Source organism: Tyto alba, unplaced genomic scaffold, assembly GCF_018691265.1.
Source record: "Tyto alba isolate M040663 unplaced genomic scaffold, T.alba_DEE_v4.0 Super-Scaffold_19, whole genome shotgun sequence".
NCBI classification, from domain to species: Eukaryota; Metazoa; Chordata; class Aves; order Strigiformes; family Tytonidae; genus Tyto; species Tyto alba.
The window spans coordinates 5,907,956-5,921,094 of NW_024881281.1; the positions used below are offsets into that span (position 1 = coordinate 5,907,956).

General features: G+C 47.3%; 1 protein-coding gene across 2 annotated transcripts in view; it reads right to left on the minus strand.

The window, feature by feature from the left end:
- Positions 1-13,139, minus strand: part of SUPT6H (SPT6 homolog, histone chaperone and transcription elongation factor) — a 29,847-nt gene that overhangs the window by 4,006 nt on the left and 12,702 nt on the right. For both annotated transcript variants that reach the window (XM_033004185.2, XM_033004196.2), the window contains 23 exons: positions 12,845-12,996; positions 12,241-12,339; positions 11,937-12,066; positions 11,678-11,828; positions 11,102-11,256; positions 10,312-10,507; positions 9,847-9,986; positions 9,651-9,768; positions 8,966-9,042; positions 8,654-8,789; positions 8,105-8,242; positions 7,602-7,769; positions 6,944-7,071; positions 5,635-5,842; positions 5,014-5,161; positions 4,628-4,770; positions 3,817-3,957; positions 2,535-2,730; positions 2,162-2,400; positions 1,751-1,864; positions 1,144-1,268; positions 556-668; positions 64-141 (listed from right to left, as the gene is read on the minus strand). In XM_033004185.2, coding sequence (XP_032860076.1) covers positions 64-141; positions 556-668; positions 1,144-1,268; positions 1,751-1,864; positions 2,162-2,400; positions 2,535-2,730; positions 3,817-3,957; positions 4,628-4,770; positions 5,014-5,161; positions 5,635-5,842; positions 6,944-7,071; positions 7,602-7,769; positions 8,105-8,242; positions 8,654-8,789; positions 8,966-9,042; positions 9,651-9,768; positions 9,847-9,986; positions 10,312-10,507; positions 11,102-11,256; positions 11,678-11,828; positions 11,937-12,066; positions 12,241-12,339; positions 12,845-12,996 — 3,293 coding nt within the window. The remainder of the gene's footprint in view (positions 1-63; positions 142-555; positions 669-1,143; positions 1,269-1,750; positions 1,865-2,161; positions 2,401-2,534; positions 2,731-3,816; positions 3,958-4,627; positions 4,771-5,013; positions 5,162-5,634; positions 5,843-6,943; positions 7,072-7,601; positions 7,770-8,104; positions 8,243-8,653; positions 8,790-8,965; positions 9,043-9,650; positions 9,769-9,846; positions 9,987-10,311; positions 10,508-11,101; positions 11,257-11,677; positions 11,829-11,936; positions 12,067-12,240; positions 12,340-12,844; positions 12,997-13,139) is intronic.

A 13,139-nucleotide genomic window follows, 5' to 3' on the forward strand; every position in this document is an offset into this window, starting at 1 on the left:
ACAAAGCAGAGCCTGGAGAAGGAGCTCGCATCCCGATTCCAACCAGGAAAGGCCTGCACTGACCTGCCAGGTTAATGTTAGCTGGAGTAGCATTAATGGAGGCTGGAGTCCTGGTCCGACTGCTACTGCTGGGGGTGATACCTGTATAAAATACAAACCGAGGGAGAATTAGTTCTCATAGAAGAGCAGCTATGGGCCTGAACCTCAGGATTTGAAAAAAACGCAGGGAACACTTGTACTGGCAAGATGCTATGTTACCAGGGAATGGTGTGTGCAGGACTGTATGGTGGGGGAGGCTAAGGGAGAGGAAAGGGACATGCCCAGCCTTTGCTGCATGGCAAAGATTAACGCTCAGGAGAGCTCTCAGTGGGTCCACGGAAGCCAAACACTTGAGTGTTGCTTTGAAACTTCCTACATACAGAAGAATCCTAGGACACATTTCAGGGAGAAAGAACATAAAGTTGTCCTTTAATAACTGTCCCTAATGCGTGACACCCAGGAAAGAAACAGTTGAAAAGACACCCAGGAAAGAAACTCAAGTTTTGGGATGCTCACCTGGAACAGGGTCCTGATAATGATCCTTAAACCATCGGAAGAGTCCGTTCACGGTAGGGAAGACCTGGCCCCGATAGCGGAATCCTTCTGGCGTCACTGTCACATACTCTATCCTGCGAGGAGCAGTGAATACAGGAGAGCACAAGAGATGACAGGCTGCTTCAGAGCCATACTTGCCACTGTACAGCACCCTCACACTAACAGAACAAGCACGACCTACAAACTCACGCAATAGCTGTACTGATAATGAACACACAGACCTACCCAGGACACCTGCATTTTGTTTTCAAACACGCACTCCAAAATACCATGCCTTTCTCTACAAAACCCATCAGTCACTGCCTATACCCCAGTGACACCCCCTGCACAGGGCAGTATTGCTTGTCGCAGCCAGCTGCTTAGAAACACAGGAGTCTCGTGGGTGAGATTTACTCCTGGATGCAGGTCCTCTACTGTCAGGAGGCCAAACCCTGGGTAAGGGGAGGCATGAGTTATGGGGATATTGGCAGAGCGAGAAATGAAACTGTCAGCAAAATGCTGAGGTGTGGCAGTACTCAACTGCGGATGCTGGGCTTGCCTCTCACTTACCTTGGTTTGCCTCGAGGCTGATACCCTAAGAGGAATTTGCCAGGTAGATCTTTACAGGCACTGATAAAGTAGGGAATAAATGTTGGCTTCTCTTTCTTGGTCTTTATCAGCAGCTCTTCCAGCTTCTAATTAGTAAGAGAGAGAGGAAGAGAAATTCTCAGGGAGAGACTGCATTTTTAGCAACACTCAGGGCCTACGGATATCTCCCTCCAGGTTGCAGTCAGCCCTTTTTCCTTCAGCCCTGATGCCAGAGGTCCAAAGACCACCAACTGCACTGTTTCTGTGCCAAGTTGGTGCACAAATGTCACCAGGTCACAGAAAGCCAATACTCTCCCTTCAGTGATATTTGCTGGCAGGGCAATCCTCTGCTGCTCTGGCATACCACCCTCCCATGTCCTAAACTCCACTGCTCCAATAGAGAATCCCCTGAGACCTACAGCTGGGAAGTGACTGCCAAGCCCCAGGTAACACTAGGAAGATTAGAGAGCTCAGTCCAGCAGCAGCTCATGCCAGACTCAAAGAGTTTAAGACCTATTCTGAGACAAAGAAAATTATACTATGCTCCTTTTTCTCCACCACAAGCTACCATGGCCTGGGAAAGGCTCACCTTTTTGTCTCCACTGTTGCAGTCCTGATAGTATTTGTGATTCAACAGGTCTCTGGCAAAAGAAGCCATTGGCTGGACGTAGCGAGCAACAATTTCATCCAGGTCTTCAAACTCCTTTGAACAGACATATTTAAAGAGGTATTTAGACTGCATGATGAGGAACTCTTATTCTAATATACAGCTCTCAGTCATACATTCTGCACAACAAGGCTGGATGCTTTGAGGAAAAAAAAAAAAAAAAAAAAAGAGCTGAGTACTGCCTAAGAATCTGGAGAACGACAATGGAAGTTACTCTCCAACAGCCTGAAAGCAGCTGCAAAGACAGAAAGGCTGTGCCAGCCGGTCCCTGCCAAGTAGGTACTTCTCCTTCCCCACCAACTCCTTCCCAGGCATGCTCTGCAGGGCTTTTACCTCTGTGTTGATCCAAAGCGTGGAGCCCAGGCTGAAGGCATTCTCCTTGCCCTCTTCTCGGACATCCACGTGCTGGTAAATCCCATCGTTCACCTTCCAGGTGACAGTCAGGTGGTTCTCCCCTTTGCTACTTGGCCGAATAATCACATCCCCTTGGTCCATGGTCTCCATCATCTTCTCTGCTTGCTTGAAGCTAATGTTGTGGAATGATGGGTGAGCAATTACTCTCTTGATGTATGCTAGGGGACAAAGCAGAGTGTTAAGGCTTCCAAGAGGAACTGTTTTATTGTGACTATATGTCTAATTGTGCTTATTCTCCTGAAGCACCCTGGGAAGCCTGGCATTACAAGGGAGAGAAAAATCAGAGACTCACTTGTCCGCTGCTGCTTTCTTTTCAAGTCTTCCTCCTGTTTGTGATCTGCTGCCTCAGAGTCAAAGTCATAGTAGGTGTCTTTAGGTAGTTTCCATTCATTGTTCTTATCCATCAGGTCTGAGGTCCTGCAGGTCAGGTCTGCACTGAACTTCTCAATGTCTATTTTCATAATCCTGCAGTGAACGGTCATTCCCACCTACAGGAGAGGGGCAGACAAAACTGATCAGCAGGTTTGGCTGATAACATCAGCCTCCTTGCACTGCACAGCAATTTGTGTGGGGTCACGCTGCCAATAAGGAGGTGCAAATTACCTCAACTACTTCAGTCTGGTACAACCTTTAAGTGATCCTTCTATACAAACCAAAAATCAGCTGATCCCCAAAATGGCTAGAATCAAGAGAGCTTAAAGGGGCAGTTCTCCGGCATGTCTACTACCTATGCCCCATAACACACAGCAAACTGCATGTCTGGAGGCTGACGACAATTAAGTTTACTACTTTACATATCTTTAACAATGGGAACAGCAAAACTGGACTTCAAGATGTGCAAGAAAGCAGCCAAGCCTATTCAGAAACAGAGTGGAAGACACACAAAGGACTGCTCTAATAAAATGGGAAACAGAAAATACCACCACAAAACCTGCAATGTCTTAGTCCAGTCAACCATGCTGAAGGTAACAACTCTTTAAAGAAACACTAAGAGACCTCTGAGCTTCCAGCATTATCCATCACCTGCATGGACTAGTCGTCAGGGGGACCCCAAAAGACAGCAAAGATGTTAGACCTCTATTTTATCATGTGATAAAAATAGGTGATTCTGTTTCTTTCAGAACCCCAAATCCCTGTCCTGAGCAAGACCAGTAACTCCGATGACCTCCACAAATGAATTGAGACAGAAGAAAAAGCTGTGAGAGAGAAAGTGACCCTTGCATATCCAACTAGCTCTGTGAACTCTTTAGAAAGTCAGGAACAAAGGGCAGCTCTGCATTAGAATGCCTTCTGGTCTCCTGAACCCAGACTTCAGCCAGACTATAATAAATCCTCCCACAGTGCAACCTGTTAACTGATTAACATGGCTCCCACCAGCTGCCAAGAGAGATTTGCACTGTGGGAGAAGGACACTAACCAGAACTTGAACCTGCTGCTGATTTAAAGTCCTTAAACAAAAACAAGGTTCAAAAAGTCATTTAGGAAACAGTGTTATTAACCAAACTGAATCTTTGATATTGGCTCCAGGCTCTTCCAGCTCTTGTTGGATATGTGAAAATCCACTGCTTTCATACCTTCACCCTTTCTTCTGGCCGCTTGACCACTTTATCACTAAGAAATTTTGTTGGGACGAAGCCAGCAACACCATTATCCAGACGTGTCTTCACTCCAATGGCCTGACCTGGGCAGGAACCGCTGTCAAAGTGGTTCCAAACCTTGAGCAAGGCAAAAATAAAAGTCATTCAGCAGAGAAACAAAATAGCCCTGGCAGTTCACATTCAAACAAGTCTAAAAGCTGTGTCACCAAACTGGTGCAGCCAGCAGAGACATGTGGAAGGGACATTTTTAGCAGAACATTTTTAGACTCTGAACACAAGCCTGCAGCTTGGGCTGGTTTCTAATGAATGCTATAGGGTTTTAAAGTCACGGATTACCAAGGCTGGAATTCAGCAGTGTTTAGAAGGACCTAGAGTACAGCTGCATTAAGCAGCAGGGAGTCCAGATAAGTTCTTATAATTGAGAAGGTGTTCTCAGTGTCACAGGAAGTTTCTCTCTATAAAACACAGTCCTAGACCACAAACATGCCTGCTTTATGTCTCTGCAAATAACTGGCCAGCTTAACTCCAGGTCCATTTCACTCCTAAAACAGTTCACCAAAATCCATAATGTAGCCATAAAGGACCTGTCAAATCTATACTGAAGCAATTAGTCAAAAGTGGAACAGATTATATTTGCAGCCAAAGGCCACATTCAGGTTGGGACCCTGGAGCACTGCAGACACAATCTTGGCTCTGATACTGTGACCCAAGAACCCTAACAAAATGCTCAGGGCTGCTGATAGCAGACTCCTAACAAAAGCAGGCCCATTAGGAGAAGCAGCCCCACCTCGCTGAGCTCTGGAAAGTTATCCTGCTGACAGAAAGGACACTGCCAAAGGCCAGTTTCATCATTCCGTATTGCCTGGTCATAGCTTTCTCCTTGCGGTCGCCTGTGGGCTATCCCAGTCACGTTGCAGATGACCATTTTACCTGTAGAGTGATGGGAGAGGAGAAAGAAAAAATAAAAAACTGAAAGTCAACTGCAGAGCTGGGCAGTTCCCTCGATCTAAGGTAGCTGTGCATGAAAGTGCTAGGAGACTACCCAGGTACTTGAAATGCTGCTTCACATACATGCAACTATAGCACAGTCTCAACATCATTTTCCCCAAGATTCCTCTGCTCCACCTTCACACATCCTAAGTCAACTTAGAATGACAGAAAACAGGGATGTACCTATATAAAAAGTCTCTGGAGTTTCTTTGGTCAGCATATTGAAGACCTCTTCTGTGTTTGGAGAACGGTATGGAGTTCTCAGGTCTTTGTACCTGCAGCTTAGTTCAGCTCGAATGTCATATAAAGTGATATGCTTGTCACCGTAGCCCTGTGTGGTATTCAAAGGTTATAAAGCCATGAGCAGCAGGAAGGAGGCGAGTAGGGAATCCGGTATAAGTTACGAAATAACTCACGGAACTTATCAAACAGCAACTTTTAAAAAGAGGAATGCACAGGGTACCATCAAACTGTGAAATTCAGTCACAGGATGTTGAAGGAGTCGACAGTACCATTACATTCAGAAAAAAGTTAGACAACCTAAGCTGTTCTCCCTGAAATTATCTCATTATTTTCTCCTGCCTCCTTCCCTCCCTCTGCCCCAAGTGTACTTTCTGCAAGCATTTACTACATGCCATTGTCAGACACTGAATACTCATCATGGCTGTTTATACATTTTACAATGGCAACACCTAAATGCTCAGCTCCTAAAAAGGATAAGAGTCACCAGCTATAAAACATAAGAAACTGAGCTGGACAGCAGAGCTTCCCCTCTGTTTCTCAGTACCAGGAACCCCCGTGCACCTGTCTTTCCAGTTCTTCAGCAAAGGCATCAAGATCCAGGTCTTTCAGACGCTCAGGATTTTCCAAGATCTCCTCCAGAGCTCCTGCGGGATTAGCGTCCTCTGCCGACTCATCGTATTCTAAGGCATCCACTGCCATTTTCCTTGCCCATTCATAGGTTTCAGGATGGACCCTAGACCCATCTAGGACTTCGATGTAGGAATCAGTACTGAAATAAAACCAAAGCAACGTTCAGATAAGGACCGTGCAGAGTTCCAGGGTCACCTCCTTCAGCTCAATAATAAAGCACATTGCTGAGCACCATTACTAGCTGCGTGGCTGCTTTGCCACCGCGGCACTCCATGGAACAAACTACCCCAAAAAGGACACAATGAACTCTTCATTGCTAAATCAATAGCAGCCAAGGCAAGACATGACAAATTCTAGTCTGCAGCTCTTGTATTGCAAGGAAACAGCCAGGCATTTTGGATGCTAGGTAGATTTGATCATTCTGTGTACTACAGCTACTCTACGAGCACGCAGCTCTCTACAGTTTCTCTCCTCACACAAACTAAGCGTTGCCAACTGGCAGGGCCGCCATCTGCACCTAGCTGTTTGAATGAGGCTACGCTCTGCCACCTATGTCTCTGGGACTTGTATCCTGCAAGAACCAGGGACCTAGTGGGGTTGGATCACTTGGTGTAAAGATTCAGCCAGGCGTCCTTTCTCAGATTGCTTTACAAAGGCAAAAAGCCTACTGTGCCAGCCCTAGAGGAACCGCGTTTCCAACAAGTGACCCTTCTGTGCAAGGCAGTCAGAGATTTAGAAACTTGATTACTGCTGTCATCCAAATACACATCTCTTGTTTAGTTACCAATCACCTCACGCTTTACAAACTTTCCAGTATTGCTATTAGTTTAAGAGGAAGCTAAATCGCCAAGTTACGCCTCAAGTTTGAAACTTAAGAAAAATGAAATACTGATGGTAGGACAAGGCAGAAACTAAGCAGAATTGCACACGCGTTACTGACGGACATGCACGATGACCATGTTAGGGAACAACTGTTTTCAGTTTAGTTCCTCTTGACCACAAAGGGTCTTTCAAACCACAGCAAGCTATATAATTAATGTTCTGCAGCTCATATTGCTGTGCAAGTTTAGCTGCCCTTAAGAATCAGATTAATAACCAACAATAGCTGAACTTGGCCAGTAATCAGAGGGCCCACATAGAAACTCCTGGGAACGTGGACTCCACAGAACAAGATTGCTTCAGCCTGTTGCCCCTGTTAACTCCACACCCCGTACAACACCGGATGCAGCCCAATACCCACCTATCGCCCAGCGATGCCGTGTCAATTTTGATGAAGCCAGCACAGTTGATAAACACCTTGGGTCCCATGTGACACATCGTAACTAGCTGGGTCCTGTTCTCCAGACGTGTGTTGTTTTGTTTTAAGATCTGGAGAGAGAGGGAGGAGTATAAACCTTGCTATTCAAACACAAGGGTTCTCCAGGAAAAGCAGAGGACTCACAAAGGACACTGCAGTGTTCAAAGCATCTCACATAATCAAGCCTATCACAACTTGCAAGTTTTTGTCCCCTGCCTGTGTCTCAACATTATCTGAAAGAAGATGACTCCACATGGAACAGCTCCAACTCTCAGGAAAAGCGTTGGCTTTTTGCCTTGTGTTTTCTACAGTATGGAGGCGTCTTGGTACCGTAACAGCGCATCCGTTCCTGAGGGTTCAGGAGCTAGCTAGGATTGACAGATCTGCTGAGTTGCCTGGGTCTATCAAGGACGTAAGTCCATGCACAGCTTTGGGGTTAGGTGCAGTGAGATAACACATACTAAAACACATGTCAACAGAGCTGTCAGCTGCATCTGGCACACAGGACCCTGACTCATCTCCTAACAGCACTGCCATCAGGCCAACTCGCACATTACTGGTGGTGCATTGTTTTCCTGAGCAGGGACAGAAGCCTCCTTACCTTTAGCAGATGAGTGCCTTTGCGTGGTCCCAGGCCACACACATACTGCAGCAAAGCTTGGCTGTGAGGGTGAGCAATCGCCCGATTGACATCCACTCCCACCTCATTCACACGGTTTATGAATTCGCAGTAGAGCGCATTCAGCAGCTCCTCCTTCACCACGTGTTCCTGACAAAAAGGAGAGGCATTAGCCTTGCATGAAGATGCCTGCAACACTTTGCCATAAGCAAGCTGAGCCAAACGCAACACACTGGCTCTCAAGAGCTGTCCTGCACCTGAGAGTCACCCCTGAGAACAGCCTAAATGCAAGGAGGCAGATGAGCTAATGAAGGCAAAAAAAAAAAGTTGCCATGTACCCTGAATATGGCAGAGAACAGGCAGAACTTGCACCAGTTCAACTTGGAATACTTCTCTTTGTCAGCAAACTCTCCCAGACCTCCCAGGCCACTTTCTCTTGCAGAGAGGGATCTTCCTTGCCCACAGATCTCACAAGGAAAAGTTACCTGCAGAGGGTGGAGTTTCAGGCAGAGAATATCCTCATCGGAGCTGCAGACCTGGGCAAACTCTATCAGGGGGTCCTGAATGCGGCGAGCAAGGGAGACGGCTTGACGCAGCAGAGGTGGGTAATCCCGGAACTCATTCTGGAAGAGGCCAGAGAAGCAGAGAAAGCCTTTTCACACTTTGTAGCACAAGCAGCACATCAGATAGGGGTTGGAACAAAGGAATTATCTGGTGCTCAGGGGCAAGAGAGCTGAAGTCAAAGGCTCTCAGGAGCTCTGCTGCAATTAGGAATGAAACAACCTCATCCACTCAGCTGAGCAGGATTCATTTCAGACTAAATCAATATCTACTTTGTACATCTGTTGGTGCTGATCTCTTCAGGGAAGACTAAATAAGAGGTTTTGCCTTGATCTAAAGATCAGTACATCACTGTCTAGATGGATCACATGAGGCAGTGGATGACACAAGACAGGAGCAGCACAACAAATGGAGGATGAGACAGCATAGATGAGCAACAGACTAAAGGACAGCTGGAATAACAGAAGGTTCACCTCAGATTTCTTGCTGTTCATGTAGAGAATGGCCAGTTCATTGTCCACCAGCTCCACTCCGATAGAGGACAGCTGCTGCCCTTGATCCAGCTCATGAACAATCCTCTTTACATCCTCCATCAGCATCTGAGCATCCCTAGAGTGAGACAGCCAAGGGAATTGAAGGGAGAGCACAAGGCTGGGTCCTGGAACCACTTAGGGAGATAACTCCAACATGTTACCTCACACCACGGACAGAAACAGTAAAATGTGGACAGGAATGAGAAAAGGACTGCAAAGAGACTGGGGAGTGGAAGGAACACAAAGACTGACCTGTTCTCACCCGCAATTGTCACCACGTGAGGCTTCTTGTTCAGGAGGAATTTCTTCAAGGTTTCAATATCCTGGGCCTGGAAAAGAAAGTGAGACAGGTCAGAGTAGAAAAGCTAGCAGGTTTCTGTACTGAGCTAGCTACCAGTCTTGGGTTTACATTTCACAGGGCAAATCCTCCCCCACTGACACGAATGTCTTTTCCACAGAGTGGCCTTGCAGCTCCTGACCACTGTAAGGACAAAGAAGAAAGCTCTGCAGAGGAAAGACTGATGGCATCATGCTCTGGTGTTACAGGAAATCAGTGCAAGTAAGGAATGGAAGTCAAAAGCCTGCCTCAAGTCCCAGTAGGTCCCACAGCCTCTTGCTATTATAACGTGATCAGGAGAAGGAGAGAACATTTCTGTAGCTGTGACCACAGCAGCTCACAAACCCCCAAGCAGCACTCAGGAATGGTAAGGCCCTGCCACTCCCCGTAAGAGGAGCATAAGAGATGAACTGGAATCTACCTGAAAGCAACTGGTCTGCCAGAATAATTACAGGGTGCGAAAAAGGCAGTATTCTTGCATGCCAGAGTGACAAGGCCTGCACTGTCTTCAAACTATTTCTCTCCAGTCCACAGCGGATCGCATGGTACCAAAAGCAACATGCAGACATTCATCTTGACAATACCTGCACTAAGGCTCACCTTCTTTTCCCTCTCTTCCTCACGCCAGGCGTTTCTCCTCTTTGTGAAATGCGGTAATCGGAGGAAGTCTGTAACCTCACCTTCTCCATTAACAAGGGCACAAAACACGGGGTGGTCCCTGAAAAACAGGGATCACTCAGACATGGAGGACTGCTAAAGCTGTACACGGATCGAGAAGCAATTCCTTTCCTCCTACCTGGCTGAGGAAAATGCAATGCCTAATACCCGAATCCCCTTCCCTTGGTTTTCATCCATGAAATCATCATCTTCCTCCACCTGCTGATCAGGACGGTATGAAGCTACTTTCAGCCAGTTGTACAGTTTCCGGCTGCAAGACTGGTAGAACAGAGAAGGGGAGAGAGGAGTGAGAAAATCCCCTGCCTGTGCTCTGGCATAGCCTTCCTCTGGAGGGAAGGTTGTGGAGTGCTCGAGGCAGCAAGATAGTATAATCCGCCAGGATTGGTACCAGCTCTCCAGTACCATGGAGCTCATCTTCCCACCTAATGAGATATCCTCTTTTCTCTCCACCCTTGGGAAAGAACCAAACTCAGATCCCTGCCCCCCTCCTCCTTCCCAAGAGCCTGCTCTCCCCAGCATGCTGCAGGACTGTTCGCGCTTGTAAGCCCAGCTCTGACTCAAACCCACCTGTCCCCCATCTCACCTTGAGGACATACTCCTTGGCCTCCACCAACAGCTTGTTCTTCAACTCTTTAGCCATCTGCACGTAGAGGAATTGGTTGAGGGACCGCTCAATGGCCATCGTACGCTGCCGATTCCACTCCTGCACCTGGTGGCTGAACTCATCCCGATAATAGAACTGTTTGATTTCCTCAAAGTATGTCTGGTCACTACCATAACTGCAAGAAATGAGAGGAGGAGATACAGAAGGGTTCCAGACGCCTGCACTGACACCACCACCAGCAGATTCTGGCACAGGGATGTGCTAGCAGCACCTCAGATTCAGGGAGCTGCCTGGAAAATTTAGAGAAGAGCCAGTCCTCCCCTCCAACACTCCTTGAGCTGCAAAAGCCATGCTGCTAGACAGGCCGCAGCTGAACGCCGTGCTGGCAGCACAGAGAGGCCTGAGCAGTGCAACCCGGGGCAGCCCACAGCCACTCCACCCATATTGCACAGTGTGGCTACACAGACATGCAGGGTAGGAACCAAGGAACACACAGTGAGGGTGGCTTGGGAAACAAGCATCATCTTTCACAAAAATCCTAAAGGTTCAGAGTTTGCTTTCAAATGAATAAGACATCTGTCTGCTGAAGTTTTCACTAAGATGAAGAAAAAAGCAAGACCATGAGAGGCTGCTTGACTGTAACGTGCAGGAAACCACCAGGCTGTGACTTCCAGGAGTAGTTTGGATTACAGAGGAGCTCTAACAGCACAGCAGCACCAGATGAATGAGCTCTGCCAAGGCATGGATGGCACAGCCAGTGAGGACTCACCCCTCCACTCCTTTCATGTCAATGCTGATATCTATAGTGAGCAGTGCCTCGTCTTCTGCCAGGCTCATTTTCAGGAACTGGTCATCTCGCAGCTCCTTCACAGGCTTGTTCTTCAAGTATTTAAAGGAATAGGCATAGTGAGCTTCATCAATATCCTGCGAGAGAAGATAGACAGTCAGCTTGCATACAGGGCATTCATGAAGAAAGACCCTTCTGTTTACCATAGCAGACAATGGTTTTTATTCAATATCCCCTCACTCCTATGCCTGCCAGTCTGCATTTCCTTCCCCAGCAGGACACAGTGGAATTTGTTCCCAGTCCCAGAGAAACAGAGATTTTTTTTCAATAATTGGAGGCAACATCTCATCAGCAAGAATCAGGTCTGATGAAATGCTGAGACTAAAAATGCAGCATGCTGCTGAGCTGGCCTCTGCAACAGCCTAGCTCACATGCTGCTCTGATTTATTCAGAGTTGCCACTGACATGGAAGAAGCTTTCAGATGCAAAAATGAGCATCTGTATGTTACTTAGATCCTTCTCTGAATTGACCCACAGAGTCAGAGCTCCCTTCCTTACCTTCTTCCCCTTTTTGGTTGGTGAAATGTTGATTTTAGCTCTTTCTTGGAAAGTCTGTCTCAGAACCTGCCTGACCAAAGGCTCCCTGGCTATCTGCAAAGCCACCATGTACCGGGCTCCTTCCAGCACAGCTTCAGGGCTTGGGAATTGACTAAAAGCAAAAAGGCAACACAAAGGCTTAGGATTTGAGGATGTCCCCAGATCCCTTCCTTTGTGTCACGTCCACAGGACCTCCACAAAGATCCCCCCCTGCACTGACCTACACACATAATCCTTGGCCAGCTCCAGGGGCTCTGCGGGGAACTGCTCCGTCTCATGACGCTGGTAACTGTCTCGGAGATTCTCTCCAAACTGCTCAGGTGTCAGACCAAACTTCTTAGCCAGGCCATCTGGTTAAAAAAAAAAAAAAAAAAACCAAACCACACAAAACCAATGAGGACAAGGGTACTGTAGCTCATACTGGTCAAAACTATCAGTCCTCTGTCCACAGGCAAGCCACAGCACTCAGAAGCGCGTGCGGGCTAGGCCACTGCAAGCTCAGCATGACAGAGCACAGTGCTTACCCAGCCCAGCTGTTTGACAGATGGTGTACATATCCCGACGGGAAGCCTGCTTCAGCTCAGGCCCTTTCTGCTCATCATCTTCTGCATCTTCCCCTTCACCTATGGGAAGGATATGTTTAGCAAGGCCTCTTTACAGAGGCATCCAGACAGCTGCTCTGTGTCAGAAGCACAGCAAGGGGATTAAACACAACCTAGACTGTGCAGAGTCCCTAAACTCCACAAACATATCTCAAAGGTCACAGTAGCCTTAAAATTATTCAAGGTTAGAAAAACACCCTGAAAATGCTATCTTCTCTTCAGTCTCTTGCAGTTTTAATATCAGTATCTCTGGGTTGCACACTAAAACACACATCAAGGTGGCTGATTCTTGCTTTGGCCCCTGCCATGAGGGCTGATATTCAGTCCATTGGAAAGCAGCACCTTGTGTGGCAAACTCTGAAAGTTTTCAGAGGTGCCTGAAAGACCCGGGACTAACCTAAGATAGCAGTGAACAGCAGAGATGCCCTGTGCAAACACATAGGCATTTCAACAAACTTCCTTACTATTCTTTTGAACCAGGATTTTCAACCAGCCTACAATCAGACTATCAAATCTGGGGACAAACCTTCTTCCTCTTCACCATCCTCTCGGATACGCTTTTGCTTCTTTCGAGCGGCCTTGGCAGCATTCTGCATCTTGGGGATGTCTCGCCCATAGTACAGCAGGAAGTGATTATACACATCCTTCAGCTCGTCCATGGACTGCACGTCCTTCAGCCTACGGCATGCAAAGCCACCACGTTACACTCTGCTTGCAGTTGAGCTGTGGCCAGAGCACACAAGGAATCTGCTCTGGTACAGGTCAGGCAGAAGGAGCACTTGGATTCATCTTCCAAGAGAGTTTAAAATATTTCTCATTAC